Raw genomic sequence first — 17,416 nt, 5'->3', positions numbered from 1 at the left:
CCACCCCCTCTCTTTCTCTCCATCTCTCTCTTTCTCACTCCATCCCATCCTGCTCTCCCTCCATCTCCCTGTCTCTCTATCTCCATCCCTCCTCCTCTCTCCATCCCTCCTCCTCTCTCCATCCCTCCTCCTCTCTCCATCCATCCTCCTCTCTCCATCCCTCCTCCTCTCTCCATCCCTCCTTCTCTCTCCATCCCTTCCTCGCTCTCTCTCAGATCATCGGGGCGCTAGAAGAGGACAGCACGGCCCAGAAGATGCAGCTGGGCTACCGGCTCCAGCAGATCGCTGCAGCCGTGGAGAACAAAGTCACTGACTTGTGACAGCGGAACCACTGACCGAGACCACGCCGGCGGAGGGGACCACATTAAGAGACCCACTGGAGTGGGGGAGGGAAACTCAGAGGGGGTGGGTTAGGAGGATGGACAGACTGGGTGGATGGACTGGAACGATAGACAGATTAACACAATCCCCCTCTTGTCAGAAGAGGGGAAGAATGGTTCTAGGGGTAAGGACCCCAAACACCCCTTTTCCACATTAAGGAGCAATGGGTGACTGTTGTTCACACACAGGGGTTTGAAAAGGGGATGTGGTGCATTGGACTGCTGAACCCTTCTCTCACCCTCCACTGTGGGCAAGACAGGAGGGAAAGGGCAAGGGAGACACACACACACAAATGGACAAGGAGCCTTTGTTTGTATGTCCCACCCGTTCACCCTTCAGCCCTGAGTTGGATCACGTTGTGGCATCTGCTTCTGCCTCTCTTCTAGAACTCTCTGTGGAACTAGAAGAAGGGGATGTTACATGATGTGTCAATGGAAACATGCTGAAGTCAACACTCTGTAGTCTAATATGAATTAATGAAAGGAAGTCTGTAATGTGTATCAAAATGGTGGTTGTAGCTAGATGGAGAGCAAGTGTGAGCGAGAGATGGAAGGGACCATTTTGGTTTTTCCCCCATTCAAGACACAACACCCCTTTCCACGTGAAATGTGTAGTGACATGTTTTATTAGCGTTTAATAAACATTATTCTCTAGATACTACATTGTCACCAATTAATGCAGTTGGATACATTAGGTTTCCTATGGGCTTGAGTCTTAGTTATCGGCACTCTCTACCTCCTTTTACTCACCTGAATACTCAAGCTATCCTCTTATCTCATTAACCCTGAAACATTTTAATGTGTTTCGCTGTTTGTCTGCTAGGGTAAACCAGATTGCTCTCTCCCCCTGACTCTCTTTATGTCATAACAGTAGCTTTGTTCCATATCCGTCCAAATCATAAGTACACGTAGTATCTTTCGGAGTAGTGGACAATTGCCACATGCGCGCACACACACACACACACACACACACAAACACACACACACACAGTTCACTCAATCATGACACTCTTGAGACGACTTCTCTTTTTTTATGTTTAAAAAAAATGTGTAATTATTGCCATTCCGCTTTTTCAGGTAGCTCCCGAGTCCATACACATCTGTGTTGTTCCTCTTTATGTAATTGAATGGGAGGAAAATATTATTGTCAGAGTTGAAATTAACAGCTCTCAGACAAAGGCTGCAGCACAAAAGAAAGAATGGTACTGAAAGCAAAGATGCAGTCTTTCAAAGGTACTGGAAATAGGTGACTGTGTGAATGAATGGTTTACTTAAACTTTTTGTGTTTATTTTACTTTTTGTGTAACAGTCACTGGAGGGACACTAGATCAGAGATTAAACAAACAAATCTCAATTGTAGAATTGTATATAGTTAAAACATGTCCCACAGTATTTTATGGTGTACGTTTGTACAGCTTTCTGTGTTGTACATTTTTAACATTCCTTTTTTAGTTTTCAACCAAGAAAAGTATATTGAATCATGATAGCTCAGTTTGTGCTGTTGTGAGGTAGCCTATTTATCTGACAATTGCAACTGCGCCGTTGATATGTGTATTGCAGTTCTTCTATTGAACACAAGATGGCAACATCTCCTATATTTGTTGAACGCTTCTGTATTAACTGTCCATGAAGTTTCACAGAAGATACTTTGACCTAGTCACATTAAGCAACGTTTGATTAAATATAAGGATTATAAAGCACATTGCCATCTCTGAACTTTACCGAAATGTGTTTTCTTATGATTTCCCCATGGTGTGTGTTATTCATCATTTGCTCACCTCTGCATTCTCTATCACACTATAGCGTCATTTTCTAACGCTTGTGTGTATCCAATATATCCCAGATGGCACCCTGTTCCCTAAATAGTGCACTACTTTTTAACAGGTCCCATATGGCTATATTCAAAAGAAGTACCCTATGTAGGGAATATGATGACATTTGGGACAAACACCTAGACTAATCATTATATCCCACAGAGCATGATGGTTTATTGAAGTTGTGATTAAATCTTTTGGTAAAGCTATGTACCAAGAACGAATTTCACACGAATTGGAGGTGTTGCATGTATGTTAACGACACATAACTGATTTAGACTTATGGATGAAGACGTTTGACACCACCCTTGTGGTAGTCTATATATTTACATGCAGAGGCACTGTTAGCTTTCTAGTGAGTAGTAACCAAGAAGAGGCTGACAATGAGTTGGCAGATTGGTCATTTAACTGTAAAACCCAATCAAATGGTCAGTTTTGTCCTCCTGTTTTGATAACTAATCATTTCGAAGAGGCACCTTTTTTAACATAAGTATGGAGTTTATCAGTTGCATGCTATTGTGTGGGTTCTCCAGTTTGATGCTTTTTCATGTGCACCGCCATTGTCCCTTGATTGCACAGCATAAACGAGTCATAGTAGCCTATTGGTAAACATCACACTACTTACCACATGCAACTAATGTCTCATTTGAATGGACAATTTGTATTGTCATATGCTTTCAATGTAGTCAAGTATTACGTATAAAGCCTAATGATGGTGAAGAGAGCAGGTGGTGGAGGTCATTTGAAGGAAAAACTAACTATTGTTAGGCTGTATAAATTCAGCTATGTAGAGCAGGCTCTGCAAGGAGCACTTTTTAAGGTTGGTTCTTATTTTGTCTGTTAATATAATTGTACATAATGATTTAATAATGTAAGTTGTAGCGACTTAATCTGCTGTTTAATAAGAGAGTGTAAATTCCTACAGATGGTGAGGTAATAAAGGATTTGTGAAATCATATGGTGTTCATCTACATCTGTCTCATATGGAGTAGATTTAAAGCGAAGGGAATTTCAGTCTATTACTTGTTACTTCCCTTTGTCTGCACTAACATGAAATACTTGGAGCAGTATATGAGAGCAAATTGGTAGACATCCACCATATTGTTTTATTGTTTTCAGACCAGTGCGATGAAATGAGGAATGGAAGGCGGTCATGGCTAGAAATGATTTTTTATTTTAGCTAACCCTATCTAATTTCCTAACCTTAACCTAATTATCCTAACCTGCAATGTTAATTATCCTAACCTGCTATTTAAGTTCTCATAACCTGCTACGAAAAGTCAAATCTGACAAAAGCAGTGTCCTTTCACTTACTCAGTCATTTTTTATTTATTTATTTAACCTTTATTTAACCAGGTAAGCCAGTTGAGAACAAGTCATGAAACATAAATAATCTCTACCTAAATTCTTCACACACCATATGCAACATAAATCAGTTTAAGGGCGGTCAACATGTTCCTAAACAACATGCATGGGGAAATTTATCAACGAAGTTTTGTTAGGAAACGTTTAGAAACTTCTGACGGAGGAAATAATTGATGCTCTTTTGTTTCACACGATCTATTATTCTTGTAGAACCGGATGTGAGGAGGATTTTAAAACTGACGCCATCCGGTAGCGGACAACGAAAAAGGAGCGAACCTTGCTCAAAATGGTGTAAAGAGGTGAAAGCACAACAAGCACATCTTTTAATTAACAAGTCATCTGCAGTCAACAACTTGGCGTCATCGCAGTGAAAGGCGAGAGTGGATATTGGTTTGCAAGCAAGCACTCCCATCCCACTAATTCAAAGGATTGTAGTTAACAAGCTAGCTACGCAACGCAGGTAGGAGTGGCTGGCGCAATCTTTACAGTAAGCTAACTTAGCTAAATTGCCTAACTAGCTACGTTAGAGCTTGCATGGAAATCAAATAATACATAGTTAACAAACAAAATATGTTACAAGATAGCAAATGCAATCAGCTGTTAGCTAACGTACTGTTCAATAATAGTATTGTTGAATGCCTGCTAGCTATCTTAGCTTGGCTATAATGTTAGCTACGGTTTGTTTTCCGTTTGGCATAAACTAGCAAGCTAGCTAGTTCACCTTGGTCTTGTGATCATCGTTAACTAACTAGCTGTCATCCCACAATCGAGTTACCACTTGGAGATCATTTTCTCTGTCATGATATTATGAGATTAGCTAACTAACGTTAACTGGCTAACCTTAGTCAATTACCGAGACAGTAGTTAAATGACTAACTACCTAACGTTAGTGTACCTACACACCAAACGTGTCTACAGATAGCTAGCTAACTAGGATATCATTGTAATTAAGATATCAGCATAATTATGATTTAGGTAGCTAACTAGGATATCACTTCACTACTAGGAAGAGTACTTGGCTAACTAGCTTCGAGGTGTGTCAATGCCTAGCTAACTAGCTGTCTAGGGCTGCCCTCGAGGCCAGTCTACTAGCTGGATCCTTACTTAACTGAACAAAAATATGAACCAATATGTATCAATTTCACTGAGTTACAGATCATATAAGGAAATCAGTCAATTTAAATAATTAAATTAGGCCCTAATCAATGGATTTCACATGACTGGGAATAGATACCTTTTTTTATTTTATTTTTTGGTATCTGATGTGACCACTATTTGCCTCATGCAGCGCGCAACATCTCCTTAGTATAAAGTTGATCAGGCTGTTGATTGTGGCCTGTGGAATATTGTCCCACTCTTCAATGGCTGTGCGAAGTTGCTTGATATTGGCTGGAACTGGAACATGCCGTCATACATGTTGATCCAGAGCATCCCAAACATGCTCAATGTGTGACATGTCTGGTGAGTATGCAGCTTCCAGGAATTGTGTACAGATCCTTGCGACATGGGGCTGTGCATTATCTTGCTGAAACATGAGGTGATGGCGGCGGATGAATGGCACAACAATGGGCCTCAGGATCTCGTCCCGGTATCTCTGTGCATTCAAGTTGCCATCGATATAATGCAATTGTTTGTTGTCCGTAGCTTATACCTTCCCAATACCGTAACCCCACCGCCACCATGGGACACGCTGTTCACAACGTTGACATCAGCAAACCGCTCGCCCACACAACGCCGTAATCGCTGTCTGCCATCTGCCCGGTACAGTTGAAACTGGGATTCACCTGTGAAGAGCACACTTCTCCCGTGTGCCAGTGGCCATCGAAGGTGAGCATTTGCCCACTGAAGTCAGTTCACGACCCTGGTGAGGACGATGAGCACGCAGATGAGCTTCCCTGAGACGGTTTCTGACAGTTTGTGCAGAAATTCTTTGGTTGTGCAAACCCACAGTTTCATCAGCTGTCCGGGTGGCTGGTTTCACACAATCATGCAGGTGAAGAAGCCGGATCTGGAGGTCCTGGGCTGGCGTGGTTACACGTGGTCTGCAGTTGTGAGGCCGGTTGGACGTACTGCCAAATTCTGTAAAACAATGTTGGAGGCGGCTTATGGTAGATAAATTAACATTACGTTCTCTGGTAACAGCTCTGGTGGACATTCCTGCAGTCAGCATGCCAATTGCATGTGCACAAAATTTTAGAAGCTTTTTGTGCGCTTTGAACATTTCTGGGATCTTTTATTTCAGCTCATGAAATATGGGACCAACACTTCACATCACGTTTATTTGTTTTCAGTGTATTTAGATGTTTCATAGTAGCTAATCTACCACAATAATTCATCATGGTGTACAGGAAAGACGGGCAGCAAAAGTACAAATTTGGTGCTAGTCAAAGTTAATTTGGGATCAAGACCCAGCTACCTGGTTCTATACAACATAACTGTTAAATAAATATGCTACGGTGTACTGTACATAAAAAAAATGTATGCTGCAGCGTATTAAACTGTAACTCTAATCCAACGTGGTCCTGCTCCAGCTAACTATGGAGCCCTCCGAGCAGCAGCAGATGGGCCCAGGCTCTGGCTCTCAGGAGGTCAACCCTGTGTACCTGCAGCAGCTGCGAGAGCTGGACATCCCTGAGGAGGCTGCCAAGCAAGTGGGTTAATTACTGTATACAGGTTCTCTTGCATTTCCTGATATATGATCTGAGTATATTAGGCTAATTTCCTCTTGGTTCATAATGTCACTGTTCGCTTATCTCTTTCTCTACTTACTAATGCATTCATAATGATTAAAGAGTACTGTACTTATGATTGATTTTGGCTAATCCACCCAATACAGACCCATTCAAAGTCCTTATTTTCTGAAATGTTCCTTGTCTACCCCCCCACAGGCGCTCTTGCACACCCGAAATGTGTCTGCTGAGGAGGCTGCCATGTACTACTTCAACAAGCTGGAGAATGAGGTGCCCATAAGCTAGCCTTAGTTTGCACAGGTACAAGTTGGTATATTAGCTCTCCTGTATCGACTCTGAGCCCTCTTTCTCTCGTCCCTCAGGAGGAAGGAGACGACGACCTCATGTTCAAGATGGTGTTTGTGGTGAACATGGACCTGGCCCTGGGTGTGGGAAAGGTCAGTGTGAAGCATGAAAAACGCAACGAGAGTCTGACTGCTGATAGGTACTTATCACAGTGGGAGGCCGTTCCATCTCTTGCTAGAACAAAAGCGGTACCTGCTGCGTGCCGACCCGGTAACTACGAACTTAACGTTTCTACTTCGCAATGCTTGTCCGTGGCAACAACTTTGAGCCAATTGGAGAGCACAAACCCCCATGTGAACCCCCAACAGGAGTGACCACAAAAAGGAAAAAAGGCAGTTTTCTCCGTACATCCACGGATGAGCCAGTCACACTTCAAATGCAATGTAGGCTATGGGATGGTAGCTAGCTAAGTGCACAGATGCAGTGCACACAATAGCTAAATATTTCATCCAAGCTAGCAAACCACTGTAGCTATTATTGACATAATTAAATCACAATTGATTAGCTAGTTTCCATGAAACAGCTGCCTGTTAGTGCAGTGTCTCTAGCTATGTTGCACTAGCTAGCAAATATGCTAACGTTAGCTAGCTAGCTGAACATTTGGCTATGGCTGGCACTGGCAGTATGGGATTATGGAGAGTGAATTTAATTGTATATTCGTCATCTTGCTAGTTAAAATTGGTAGGTAGTTAAGTCATCAACTCTGCTGAGTGGCTGACTACTTTAAGGTCTTTGCTGTGTGAACAAAAGAGATTGACTGCTGACGCACTGTTCAGAGGTGCTAAGTACTGTCAGCAGGCAAACGTTTGACAATCCTACCGGTGTGTCTGAGCTTTAAGGACAAGGATTGGAATGTGGTGTTATGTATAGCTAGTATGCTTGTTTTGGTGTAGTTTGCGTGAACCTGGCGCACAAAAGCACAGTTTGCCCCTATTGTTTTAAGTTGAGACTAGCACATCAAATGCAAAGCGGATGCATAAAAACGTTTGTTTTTCATTTCTGCTAACTGTGAAAGTGTTGTGGTGTGTGTTGTGTAGCTGGCTGCGCAGGTGGGCCACGCGGCCGTGGGGCTCTACCAAGCCCTGCAGGAGAAGAACAGCTGGAGGGAGATGGCCTGGAAGTGGGACCATGGCGGGTAAGGACCGGACCACTTCCTCACTAGGGCTTTACTTGAGACTTCATACTGCTGATCAAATTGGATCAGATAAAAACAGCCGGATGCTTTTAAAACACCATAATGACGTCTGGTAATGGCAATGCCACCATCTGGCTGTTCTACAGTATGCACAGCAGGGTATCTAAATGTGTGTTTGTGTGGTGTGCAGGGCGAAGAAGGTGGTGGTGCAGGGGACCAACATGGCCCACCTTTTGGAGCTGCAGGCCCTGGCCATGAGCCTCAGCCTGCCCACGTACCTGGTTCAGGATGCCGGACGCACCCAGGTGAGACGCGCCGCCATTGCGGCTACACTGCTGCACCTGCTTATGGGCGCACAGCACCACCATTACAGCTCCATGGTATCACAGGCGCGCACACCACCATTACAGTTCCATGGTATCACAGGCGCGCACACCGCCATTACGGTTCCATGGTATCACAGGCGCGCACACCACCATTACAGCTCCATGGTATCACAGGCGCGCACACCGCCATTATGGCTCCATGGTATCACAGGCGCGCACACCACCATTACAGCTCCATGGTATCACAGGCGCGCACACCGCCATTACGGTTCCATGGTATCACAGGCGCGCACACCGCCATTACGGTTCCACGTAACTCTATAGCACCTGCTTACAGGGACACGCACAGCCATTATAATTATTGAGTTTGACTATCAGCAGGGCTGCCAATGCTATAGACGGTACTGTTTACACTGCTGTGGCTGCATGTTGTTCAGAAAGCAGTATTTTGAAGAGAACAATTTGGCAGGGCGGGCCGTGTTCGCGTAGTTTAACACAGCTTAATGATGACTGGGATTAGGTAGGTAAGCGTTTCACACTTTGATACAAAACCATTGCAAAGTGAAACCGTAAAATGACACTTGAGGGCCGGATGCGTTCACAAAGACTCACAAAAAAAATAACTTGTTGACAAAGATTGCAACAGCCAATTAAAAATGGTTGTCAATACTCTATGAAGGTCACCCCATAACATCCTTTATAAACTGTACATAAACACTAAATAGGTCAACTGCCGGTTGGCAGGTCTCTGCACATAGTTTGAATTTGTTGACATATGCTAACCTTGGCAAACATTGACTCATTCATACAGGTCGCAGTGCCCCTGATAATGTTTTGATACGTAATGATTAGTTAAGGCCCTTTTACACTACCACAGAAGTTCACACAAAGTAATCCTTGAAGACTACAAGAAGCACCAGGGACTCTGTTAATAAAAAAGTGGTCAGATGACGCAGATGCTAAGCTACAGGACTGTTTTGCTTGCACAGACTGGAACATGTTCCGGGATTCTTCAGATAGCATTGAGGAGTACACCACATCAGTCACTGGCTTCATCAATAAGTGCATTGACGACGTCGTCCCCACAGTGACCGTACGTACATACCCCAACCAGAAGCCATGGATTACAGGCAACATCCGCACTGAGCTAAAGGGTAGAGCTGCCGCTTTCAAGGAGCGGGACTGTAACCCGGACGCTTATAAGAAATCCCGCTATGCCCTCCGACGAACCATCAAACAGGCAAAGAGTCAATACAGGACTAAGATTGAATCGTACTACACCGGCTCTGACGCTCGTCGGATGTGGCAGGACGTGAAAACTATTACAGACTACAAAGGGAAGCACGACCGCAAGCTGCCCAGTGACACAAGCCTACCAGACGAGCTAAACCACTTCTATGCTCGCTTCGAGGCAAGCAACACTGAACATGCATGAGAGCACCAGCTGTTCCGGATGACTATGTGATCACCGCTCTCCGTAGCCGATGTGAGTAAGACTTTTAAGCAGGTCAACATTCACAAGGCCTCAGGGCCAGACGGATTACCAGGACGTGTACTCCGAGCATGTGCTGACCAACTGGCAAGTGTCTTCACCGACATTTTCAACATGTCCCTGACTGAGTCTGTAATACCAACATGTTTCAAGCAGACCACCATAGTCCCCGTGCCCAAGGACTCTAAGATAACCTGGCTAAATGACTACCGACCCGTAGCACTGACGTCTGTAGCCATGAAGTGCTTTGAAAGGCTGGTCAAGGCTCACATCAACACCATTATCCCAGAAACCCTAGACCCACTCCAATTTGCATACCGCCCCAACAGATCCACAGATGATGCAATCTCTCCTGCACTCCACACTGCCCTTTCCCACCTGGACAAGAGGAACACCTACGTGAGAATGCTATTCATTGACTACAGCTCAGCATTCAACACCATAGTGCCCTCAAAGCTCATCACTAAGCTAAGGATCCTGGGACTAAACACCTCCCTCTGCAACTGGATCCTGGACTTCCTGACGGGCCGCCCCCAGGTGGTAAGGGTAGGTAACAACACATCTGCCACGCTGATCCTCAACACGGGGGCCCCTCAGGGGTGCATGCTCAGTCCCCTCGTGTACTCCCTGTTCACCCATGACTGCATGGCCAGGCACGACTCCAACACCAAGTTTGCCGACAACACATGTGGTAGGCCTGATCACCGACAACGATGAGACAGCCTATAGGGAGGAGGTCAGAGACCTGGCCGTGTGGTGCCAGGATAACAACCTCTCCCTCAACGTGACCAAGACAAAGGAGATGATTGTGGACTACAGGAGAAAAAGAGGACTGAGCACGCCCCCATTTTCATCGACGAAGCTGTAGTGGAACAGGTTGAGAGCTTGAAGTTCCTTGGTGTCCACATCACCAACGAACTATCATGGTCCAAACACACCAAGACAGTCGTGAAGAGGGCACGACAAAGCCTATTCCCCCTCAGGAGACTGAAAAGATTTGGCATGGGTCCTCAGATCCTCAAAGTTATACAACTGCACCATCGAGAGCATCCTGACTGGTTGCATCACCGCCTGGTATGGCAACTGCTCTGCCTCTGACTGCAAGGCACTACAGAGGGTAGTGCGTACAGCCCAATACATCACTGGGGCCAAGCTTCCTGCTATCCAGGACCTCTATAACAGGCAGTGTCAGGAAGGCCCTCAAAATTGTCAAAGACTCCAGCCACCCTAGTCATAGACTGTTCTCTCTGCTACCGCACGGCAAGCGGTACCGGAGCACCAAGTCTAGGTCCAAAAAGCTTCTCAACAGCTTCTACCCCCAAGCCATAATACTCCTGAACAGCTAATCATGGCTACCCGGACTATTTGCACTGCCCCCCCACCCCATCCTTTTTACGCTGCTGCTACTCTGTTAATTATTTATGCATAGTCACTTTAACTTTACCCACCCATGTACATATTAACTCAACTACCTCAACTAGCCGGTGCCCCCGCACATTGACTCTGCACCGGTACCCCCCTGTATATAGCCTCCCTACTGTTATTTTATTTTACTTCTGCTCTTTTGCTGGTGCAAAGTAGGGGTGCTGCAGCTATTCCTAAATTCACAATAAATAAATAAATTATATATATTTACTTTATTCACAAAAGTAGTGCACTGGGCCTTTAATAGTGAGAGCGCGGGTGAAAATATTTGTCCAGGTAAAGTTAGTTATGCAAAGAGGAAAAGGAGATGTCAGCAATAGCAAAATGGAGTCCGGCCCTAGCAGCACTTTATACAGGAAATCAAGGGAAGATAAAAGATACGACGTGATGCAGAAGGTGGTTAATAGCAATTCGAAATAGTAAATACAATGTGAATACTCCTGCAGCCAACCATCAAATGTTATTGGTCACATACACATATTTAGCAGATGTGATTCCATGTCTATGTACACAGGGCAGCCGCCTCTAAGGTGCAGGGTTGAGTAACCGGGTGGTAGCGGGCTAGTGATGGCTATTTAACAGTCAGATGGCCTTGAGATGGAAACTGCTTCATTCTCTCGGTCCCATGCACCTGTACTGACTTCGCCTTCTGGATGATAGTGGAGTGAATAGGCCGTGGCTTGGGTGGTTGATGTCCTTGATCTTTTTGGCTTTCCTGTGACATTGGGTGCTGTAGATGTCCTGGAGGGCGGGCAGTGTGCCCTCGGTGATGTGATGGGCAGAATAAACCACCCTCTGGAGAGCCCTGCAGTTGCGGTCGGTGCAGTTGCCGTACCAGGCGGTGATATAGCCCGACAAGATGCTCTCAATTGTGCATCTGTAAAAGTTTGAGGGTCTTAGGGGCCAAGCCAAATTTCTTCAGCCTCCTGAGGTTCGAGGCGCTGTGACCATTTCAGATTGTCAGTGATGTGTACGCAGAGGAACTTCGCTACGTCTGTATAGCAAGCGCTTCAGCGACATTGCATATGAACGAGATATGCAATGTGAATTTATGGAGAAAGAAAACAGAAGGATGCTAAAAGATACAGCTGATGCTACTGTATTTCCATGGACTGGATCTGGCACAGTGCCAAAATACCAAGGCGCGTTTGAGAAGAGAACTCGACAAAGCAAGCGTGCGGAGGTATGTAGCCTAGCATGATGTTTGAGGTGTTCTTACTGTGTTATTACCATTGCGCAATATCATGTAGAGTGCCTAGGTGCTCTACAGGTTAGCATATGTGTCATATATGTATTTATGACTGGGGGTTTGTGAGACAATAGACATTGTGGCAACGGAGCAGAGAGAGGCCTGCATCCAGCAACGTCAGGAGTCATGTGACCTGTTTTTGCAGCTGTTTCAGTACAGCACTACAGGGAGAGAGGGGGGAAACTCCACTGAACTAGTTTCAATGTAAGGAATCACTTGGGAGTTTCTGGATTTTGGGTAAACTTCTCATTTAATAGCAAATTACTGAGTTATTCCAATAAATGTAATGCCTAGCCTTCCATGCCTTCCCACCCACCTTTGTTGTTGCGAGTGAAACCTATTCCTACCCTCCACTCCACCCACAAGGATGCTAGTCTAAATTCTATGACCTCTGGCCTTTTGGCAGGTGGAAGCCGGCTCACGCACTGTCCTGGCCATCGTTGGGGAGGAGGAGATGGTGAACAATGTCACTGGAAGTCTGAAACTGCTCTGAGGGACTAAACCAGCTGTGGAGGTGCAGGGCCGTGCAATGCCACAGAGGCAACCAGCAGAGGGCAGCATCCCCTAACAGCAGAAGGGTCTCGGCATGCAAGCGCGCAACAACAACGTAACAAAACAAAAAACTGAAAAAAAGAGTAAAACAACCAGACATGACCCCAACTACCAAGATGAACATTCAGCCATTTTTTTCCCCTGTTCCCTGTTCGAGCCACTGACTGGAGAAGAGATGTATGGAGAGCTGCTCATGTCGAGAGGAAGGGACTAGTTACTCGAACCGACAATGTTGAAGGCAGTTTGAACAACTTTTAGTGTCAACTTTTTAGATTTTTTGGGATTGGAGTGTTTTGCTAGTTAAGGGGGGATGGCCATTACTGTATGAGAGAATGGTATCCAATTTTTATGAAGGTGAAAGTTCATGACATCCCATAATTTTGTCTCCCAATTTAAAATATGATTTGGTGTATTGAAAAGAAAATCAAGGATAGAACCTAGTGTGTTGGTGATTTGTTAAATACTGTTATTGTAATTCAAGCAGCAAAATATATAATTGTAATGAAATCCTTTTTAGATGTAGGATCTTCCTGTGAAAGTTACTGCTTGTCAATAAGGAGTGTTTACTGACACCTTTACTATTACTTCGATGTGTAAACTAATGTGTAAATGTATACACCTGTATGTATGTATGCAACATTCTCTCCCGAAGACCCCGCCCCTTAGAAATGATAACACTACATACTGACGTTAAATGGCCGTACATTAAGTTTATGTGCATCCGTTCAGGCCATATATAATCGGTTGCGTGCCATCCTCAACATTTCGCACAATCACTGTTGGATTTTTTTAACATTGTGTTGGTGGACTTTTTCCCCCCTCCATTTTCTGTTCTTGAAAAAAAGTATAAGGTCGACTCGAGGCTTGCTCTGAGTTATAATTCCTGGACTTGGGGGTTTGGTGTAAAAATAAGTGTGAGGAACTCATTGTATGGGTTAAAATAAGCTACTGTGCTTGCACAGTGCCCAAGCACATGTACTCTAGCTGATTTATTAATGGTTTACACAAGTGAAATGTTTTGTGTAATTTTAAACTGCTTTGAGGGTAAATGTGTTATCTTTCTCTACGAGGTAGTCTAAAAGATGGCTAGCTAAATGGTTGAGCTATGACTTCTACCAAAACAGTACATAGATTTAAGATGGAGTAGCAATTACAGGATAACATTTTAAGAACTGCATTTAAATAAATAAAAATGATAGATTCTTGCACTTACAGATTTAAGCATTGGACAACCAGATGCCTAGGATATGTTGTATGTTTCTGTTAAAACAACTAATTGTTCATTACTTAAGCAAAAAGGAATTGTATTTTGTGAGCATGAGCTGCCATTTGGGACCATATGGCTCTGAAGTCTTACTAAATATGGAATGGTGTTATTATTTCAATGTTACTGACATGACATGCATGTAACAGTTATGCTGGAAAATGTTTTTTTTCCTTTGTGTTGAGACCATGCAAAACCCCATGGCAACAAACATTTTTTATTTTGTTAGCACTTTGATACCTTCCTGTGTTACACAACAATTTGTTCCCGTTTTAAAACCAAGGAGACTATTAAAAATTACTCCTGACCAAGTGAAGTGATTGTTTTTTGTTTGTTTTTTACCTGTATTATACTTTCATGTTTTGTGAATAACATTTATACCCCAACATGAAAATGTCATATGGTACAATGACTTTGCAATGATTTGTTTAATATTATTAAAAGCAAGTTCTGCCCTGGGCGGGGAGAGTTCCGGGGGCTATTGCTTGGTTAGGTGACCAATGGCAATGTGACATGACTATTGATATACACTGCTCAAAAAAATAAAGGGAACACTAAAATAACACATCCTAGATCTGAATGAATGAAATAATCTTATTAAATACTTTTTTCTTTACATAGTTGAATGTGCTGTCAACAAAATCACACAAAAATGATCAATGGAAATCAAATTTATCAACCCATGGAGGATTTGGAGTCACCCTCAAAATTAAAGTGGAAAACCACACTACAGGCTGATCCAACTTTGATGTAATGTCCTTAAAACAAGTCAAAATGAGGCTCAGTAGTGTGTGTGGCCTCCACGTGCCTGTATGACCTCCCTACAACGCCTGGGCATGCTCCTGATGAGGTGGCGTATGGTCTCCTGAGGGATCTCCTCCCAGACCTGGACTAAAGCATCCGCCAACTCCTGGACAGTCTGTGGTGCAACGTGGCGTTGGTGGATGGAGCGAGACATGATGTCCCAGATGTGCTCAATTGGATTCAGGTCTGGGGAACGGGCGGGCCAGTCCATAGCATCAATGCCTTCCTCTTGCAGGAACTGCTGACACACTCCAGCCACATGAGGTCTAGCATTGTCTTGCATTAGGAGGAACCCAGGGCCAACCACACCAGCATATGGTCTCACAAGGGGTCTGAGGATCTCATCTCGGTACCTAATGGCAGTCAGGCTACCTCTGGCGAGCACATGGAGGGATATGCGGCCCCCCAAAGAAATGCCACCCCACACCATGACTGACCCACCGCCAAACCGGTCATGCTGGAGGATGTTGCAGGCAGCAGAACGTTCTCCACAGCGTCTCTAGACTGTCACGTCTGTCACATGCTCAGTGTGAACCTGCTTTCATCTGTGAAGAGCACAGGGCGCCAGTGGCGAATTTGCCAATCTTGGTGTTCTCTGGCAAATGCCAAACGTCCTGCACGGTGTTGGGCTGTAAGCACAACCCCCACCTGTGGACTTCGGGCCCTCATACCACCCTCATGGAGTCTGTTTCTGACCGTTTGAGCAGACACATGCACATTTGTGGCCTGCTGGAGGTCATTTTGCAGGGCTCTGGCAGTGCTCCTCCTGCTCCTCCTAGCACAAAGGCGGAGGTAGCAGTCCTGCTGCTGGGTTGTTGCCCTCCTACGGCCTCCTCCACGTCTCCTGATGTACTGGCCTGTCTCCTGGTAGCGCCTCCATGCTCTGGACACTACGCTGACAGACACAGCAAACCTTCTTGCCACAGCTCGCATTGATGTGCCATCCTGGATGAGCTGCACTACCTGAGCCACTTGTGTGGGTTGTAGACTCCATCTCATGCTACCACTAGGGTGAAAGCACCGCCAGCATTCAAAAGTGACCAAAACATCAGCCAGGAAGCATAGGAACTGAGAAGTGGTCTGTGGTCACCACATGCAAAAGCAGTCCTTTATTGGGGGTGTCTTGCTAATTGCCTATAATTTCCACCTGTTGTCTATGCCATTTGCACAACAGCATGTGAAATGTATTGTCAATCAGTGTTGCTTCCTAAGTGGACAGTTTGATTTCACAGAAGTGTGATTGACTTGGAGTTACATTGTGTTGTTTAAGTGTTCCCTTTATTTTTTTGAGCAGTGTATGTAGCCTGTTCACAGCTATTACACAATAGAAGTATTGAAGCAGACAGCTTCAGTGTAGAACGGACCACAGAACAAACATTATGTTGTCTGTACAGGAATCCAACTTCCCAAGAACATTCTATAGAAAACAACCTATCGGTTTATAAGAGGGTGGAAATAACTTGGAAACTAGTGTGAAATGCTTTTGTTAGTTGTGTAATTCTTCTGTTATATCAGTGTCAGAATGCATTCTCATGAGCTCTTTGACTATAGAAGTCCACTTGTTACGGTTGACGTGCGCCACAGCGTCTGTCTAATGGCTGCCGCGTTCACGTCATGTCGGATTGATTGGAGGAATGACTTGGACCGTTCACACGAACGCAATAACCAATCTCACCATTGACGGCCGAAATCGCGGCCATCATGTGGGAAAGATCGTTGTCCATGAGATTATACCTGAGTTTCCTAGTCGTAATTACGAGTTACAGGGGCGTTCACGTGTATTTTTCCCAGTAGCTAGCGAGCTACCCTTGACAAGTAATGCCGCGTTCTCGTCTTGTCGGAAACTCGGGACCTCCGAGTTAAAATTAACCTAAATTATTTGCGTAGAGCTTCCAATTAATTCTGGTACCTCACAAGTGGGAAACTCTGGATTCGACTCCTCCGCCTAGGTTAGCATTTCGGAGTTTCCGACATGATAAGGTATCATGATCGATCTATATCAGCAGAGCAGGGAAACCAAATACATAAATAAACAGAGCCTGTGCAAATTACATCAAGAATGTAGGGCTGGTCTTTCCTTCCCCCAATTCAGCCTAAGCGATGAATAACAAGCCCCTCCTAAAACCAAAATGTAGATTTTCAAATGTATGTATGTTGGAACATTCCATACGATTGAGCAGTATTACAGAAGAGACCAGTGGCATATATAAAGGAGCTGGGACCTCACAGATCTATGTAGTATTCAAAAAGCCAAAACCGAATGAATCCTTGATTTATTCAGTTCACAATCTTAATTTTCATCAAGCCGAAATATACTACGTATGTAAGGACTAGAATTGATCAGTTCTATTCACTAAAATGTAATTTGTGTGCTTGTGGTTACATTTGTTCCCTACTGTCAAAAATGCATTGGATAGGCTAGAATATATCTGAGTAAAATGAACAATGTATACATTTTAGAAGCGTGAAACAACAGCGTTCTATCGTGCAGCCGTCTCCGCACCTCGGACCATTGCAACAAATAACGTTAGCATTTACCACTTTAGCCAATCCCAATTCTTCTCAGGTACATGAC

The 17,416-nt window shown here is 44.4% G+C and overlaps 1 protein-coding gene and 1 pseudogene across 4 annotated transcripts in view; both read left to right on the top strand.

The window, feature by feature from the left end:
• LOC311133511 (plexin-B1-like) overlaps nucleotides 1-3,150 on the top strand; it is a 147,738-nt pseudogene extending 144,588 nt beyond the window's left edge. The window contains exon 36 of the transcript XR_014615395.1: nucleotides 216-3,150. The product of XR_014615395.1 is annotated as a plexin-B1-like (transcript). The remainder of the gene's footprint in view (nucleotides 1-215) is intronic.
• A 634-nt stretch (nucleotides 3,151-3,784) lies between these two features.
• Nucleotides 3,785-14,353, top strand: LOC311133312 (putative peptidyl-tRNA hydrolase 2). 3 transcript variants are annotated; one of them, XM_084166813.1, is made up of 7 exons: nucleotides 3,785-4,019; nucleotides 6,091-6,210; nucleotides 6,448-6,519; nucleotides 6,612-6,686; nucleotides 7,632-7,729; nucleotides 7,920-8,034; nucleotides 12,628-14,353. In XM_084166813.1, the coding sequence occupies exons 2-7, from the start codon at nucleotides 6,097-6,099 to the stop codon at nucleotides 12,712-12,714; spliced, it is 561 nt and encodes a 186-aa protein (XP_084022939.1). In that variant the 5' UTR covers nucleotides 3,785-4,019; nucleotides 6,091-6,096; the 3' UTR covers nucleotides 12,715-14,353. The 3 variants fall into 3 exon arrangements, with proteins under 3 accessions (XP_084022939.1, XP_084022941.1, XP_084022940.1); XM_084166815.1 differs by having other exon boundaries at nucleotides 3,789-3,858; XM_084166814.1 differs by having other exon boundaries at nucleotides 3,808-4,046.
• The last annotated feature ends 3,063 nt before the right edge of the window (nucleotides 14,354-17,416 follow it).

The sequence above is a fragment of the Coregonus lavaretus genome, assembly GCF_964263955.1.
Source record: "Coregonus lavaretus genome assembly, chromosome: 8".
NCBI lineage: Eukaryota > Metazoa > Chordata > Actinopteri > Salmoniformes > Salmonidae > Coregonus > Coregonus lavaretus.
This window is presented reverse-complemented; position numbering and strand designations above follow the sequence as displayed.

Excerpts from the sequence above, each read along its gene's own strand:
- LOC311133312 (XM_084166813.1), top strand. The coding sequence starts at position 6,097 with ATGGAGCCCTCCGAGCAGCAGCAGATGGGCCCAGGCTCTGGCTCTCAG. Across the intron at positions 6,211-6,447 it reads CTGAGGAGGCTGCCAAGCAA|GCGCTCTTGCACACCCGAAA; the intron begins GTGGGTTAATTA and ends ACCCCCCCACAG. Across the intron at positions 6,687-7,631 it reads TGGCCCTGGGTGTGGGAAAG|CTGGCTGCGCAGGTGGGCCA; the intron begins GTCAGTGTGAAG and ends TGTGTTGTGTAG.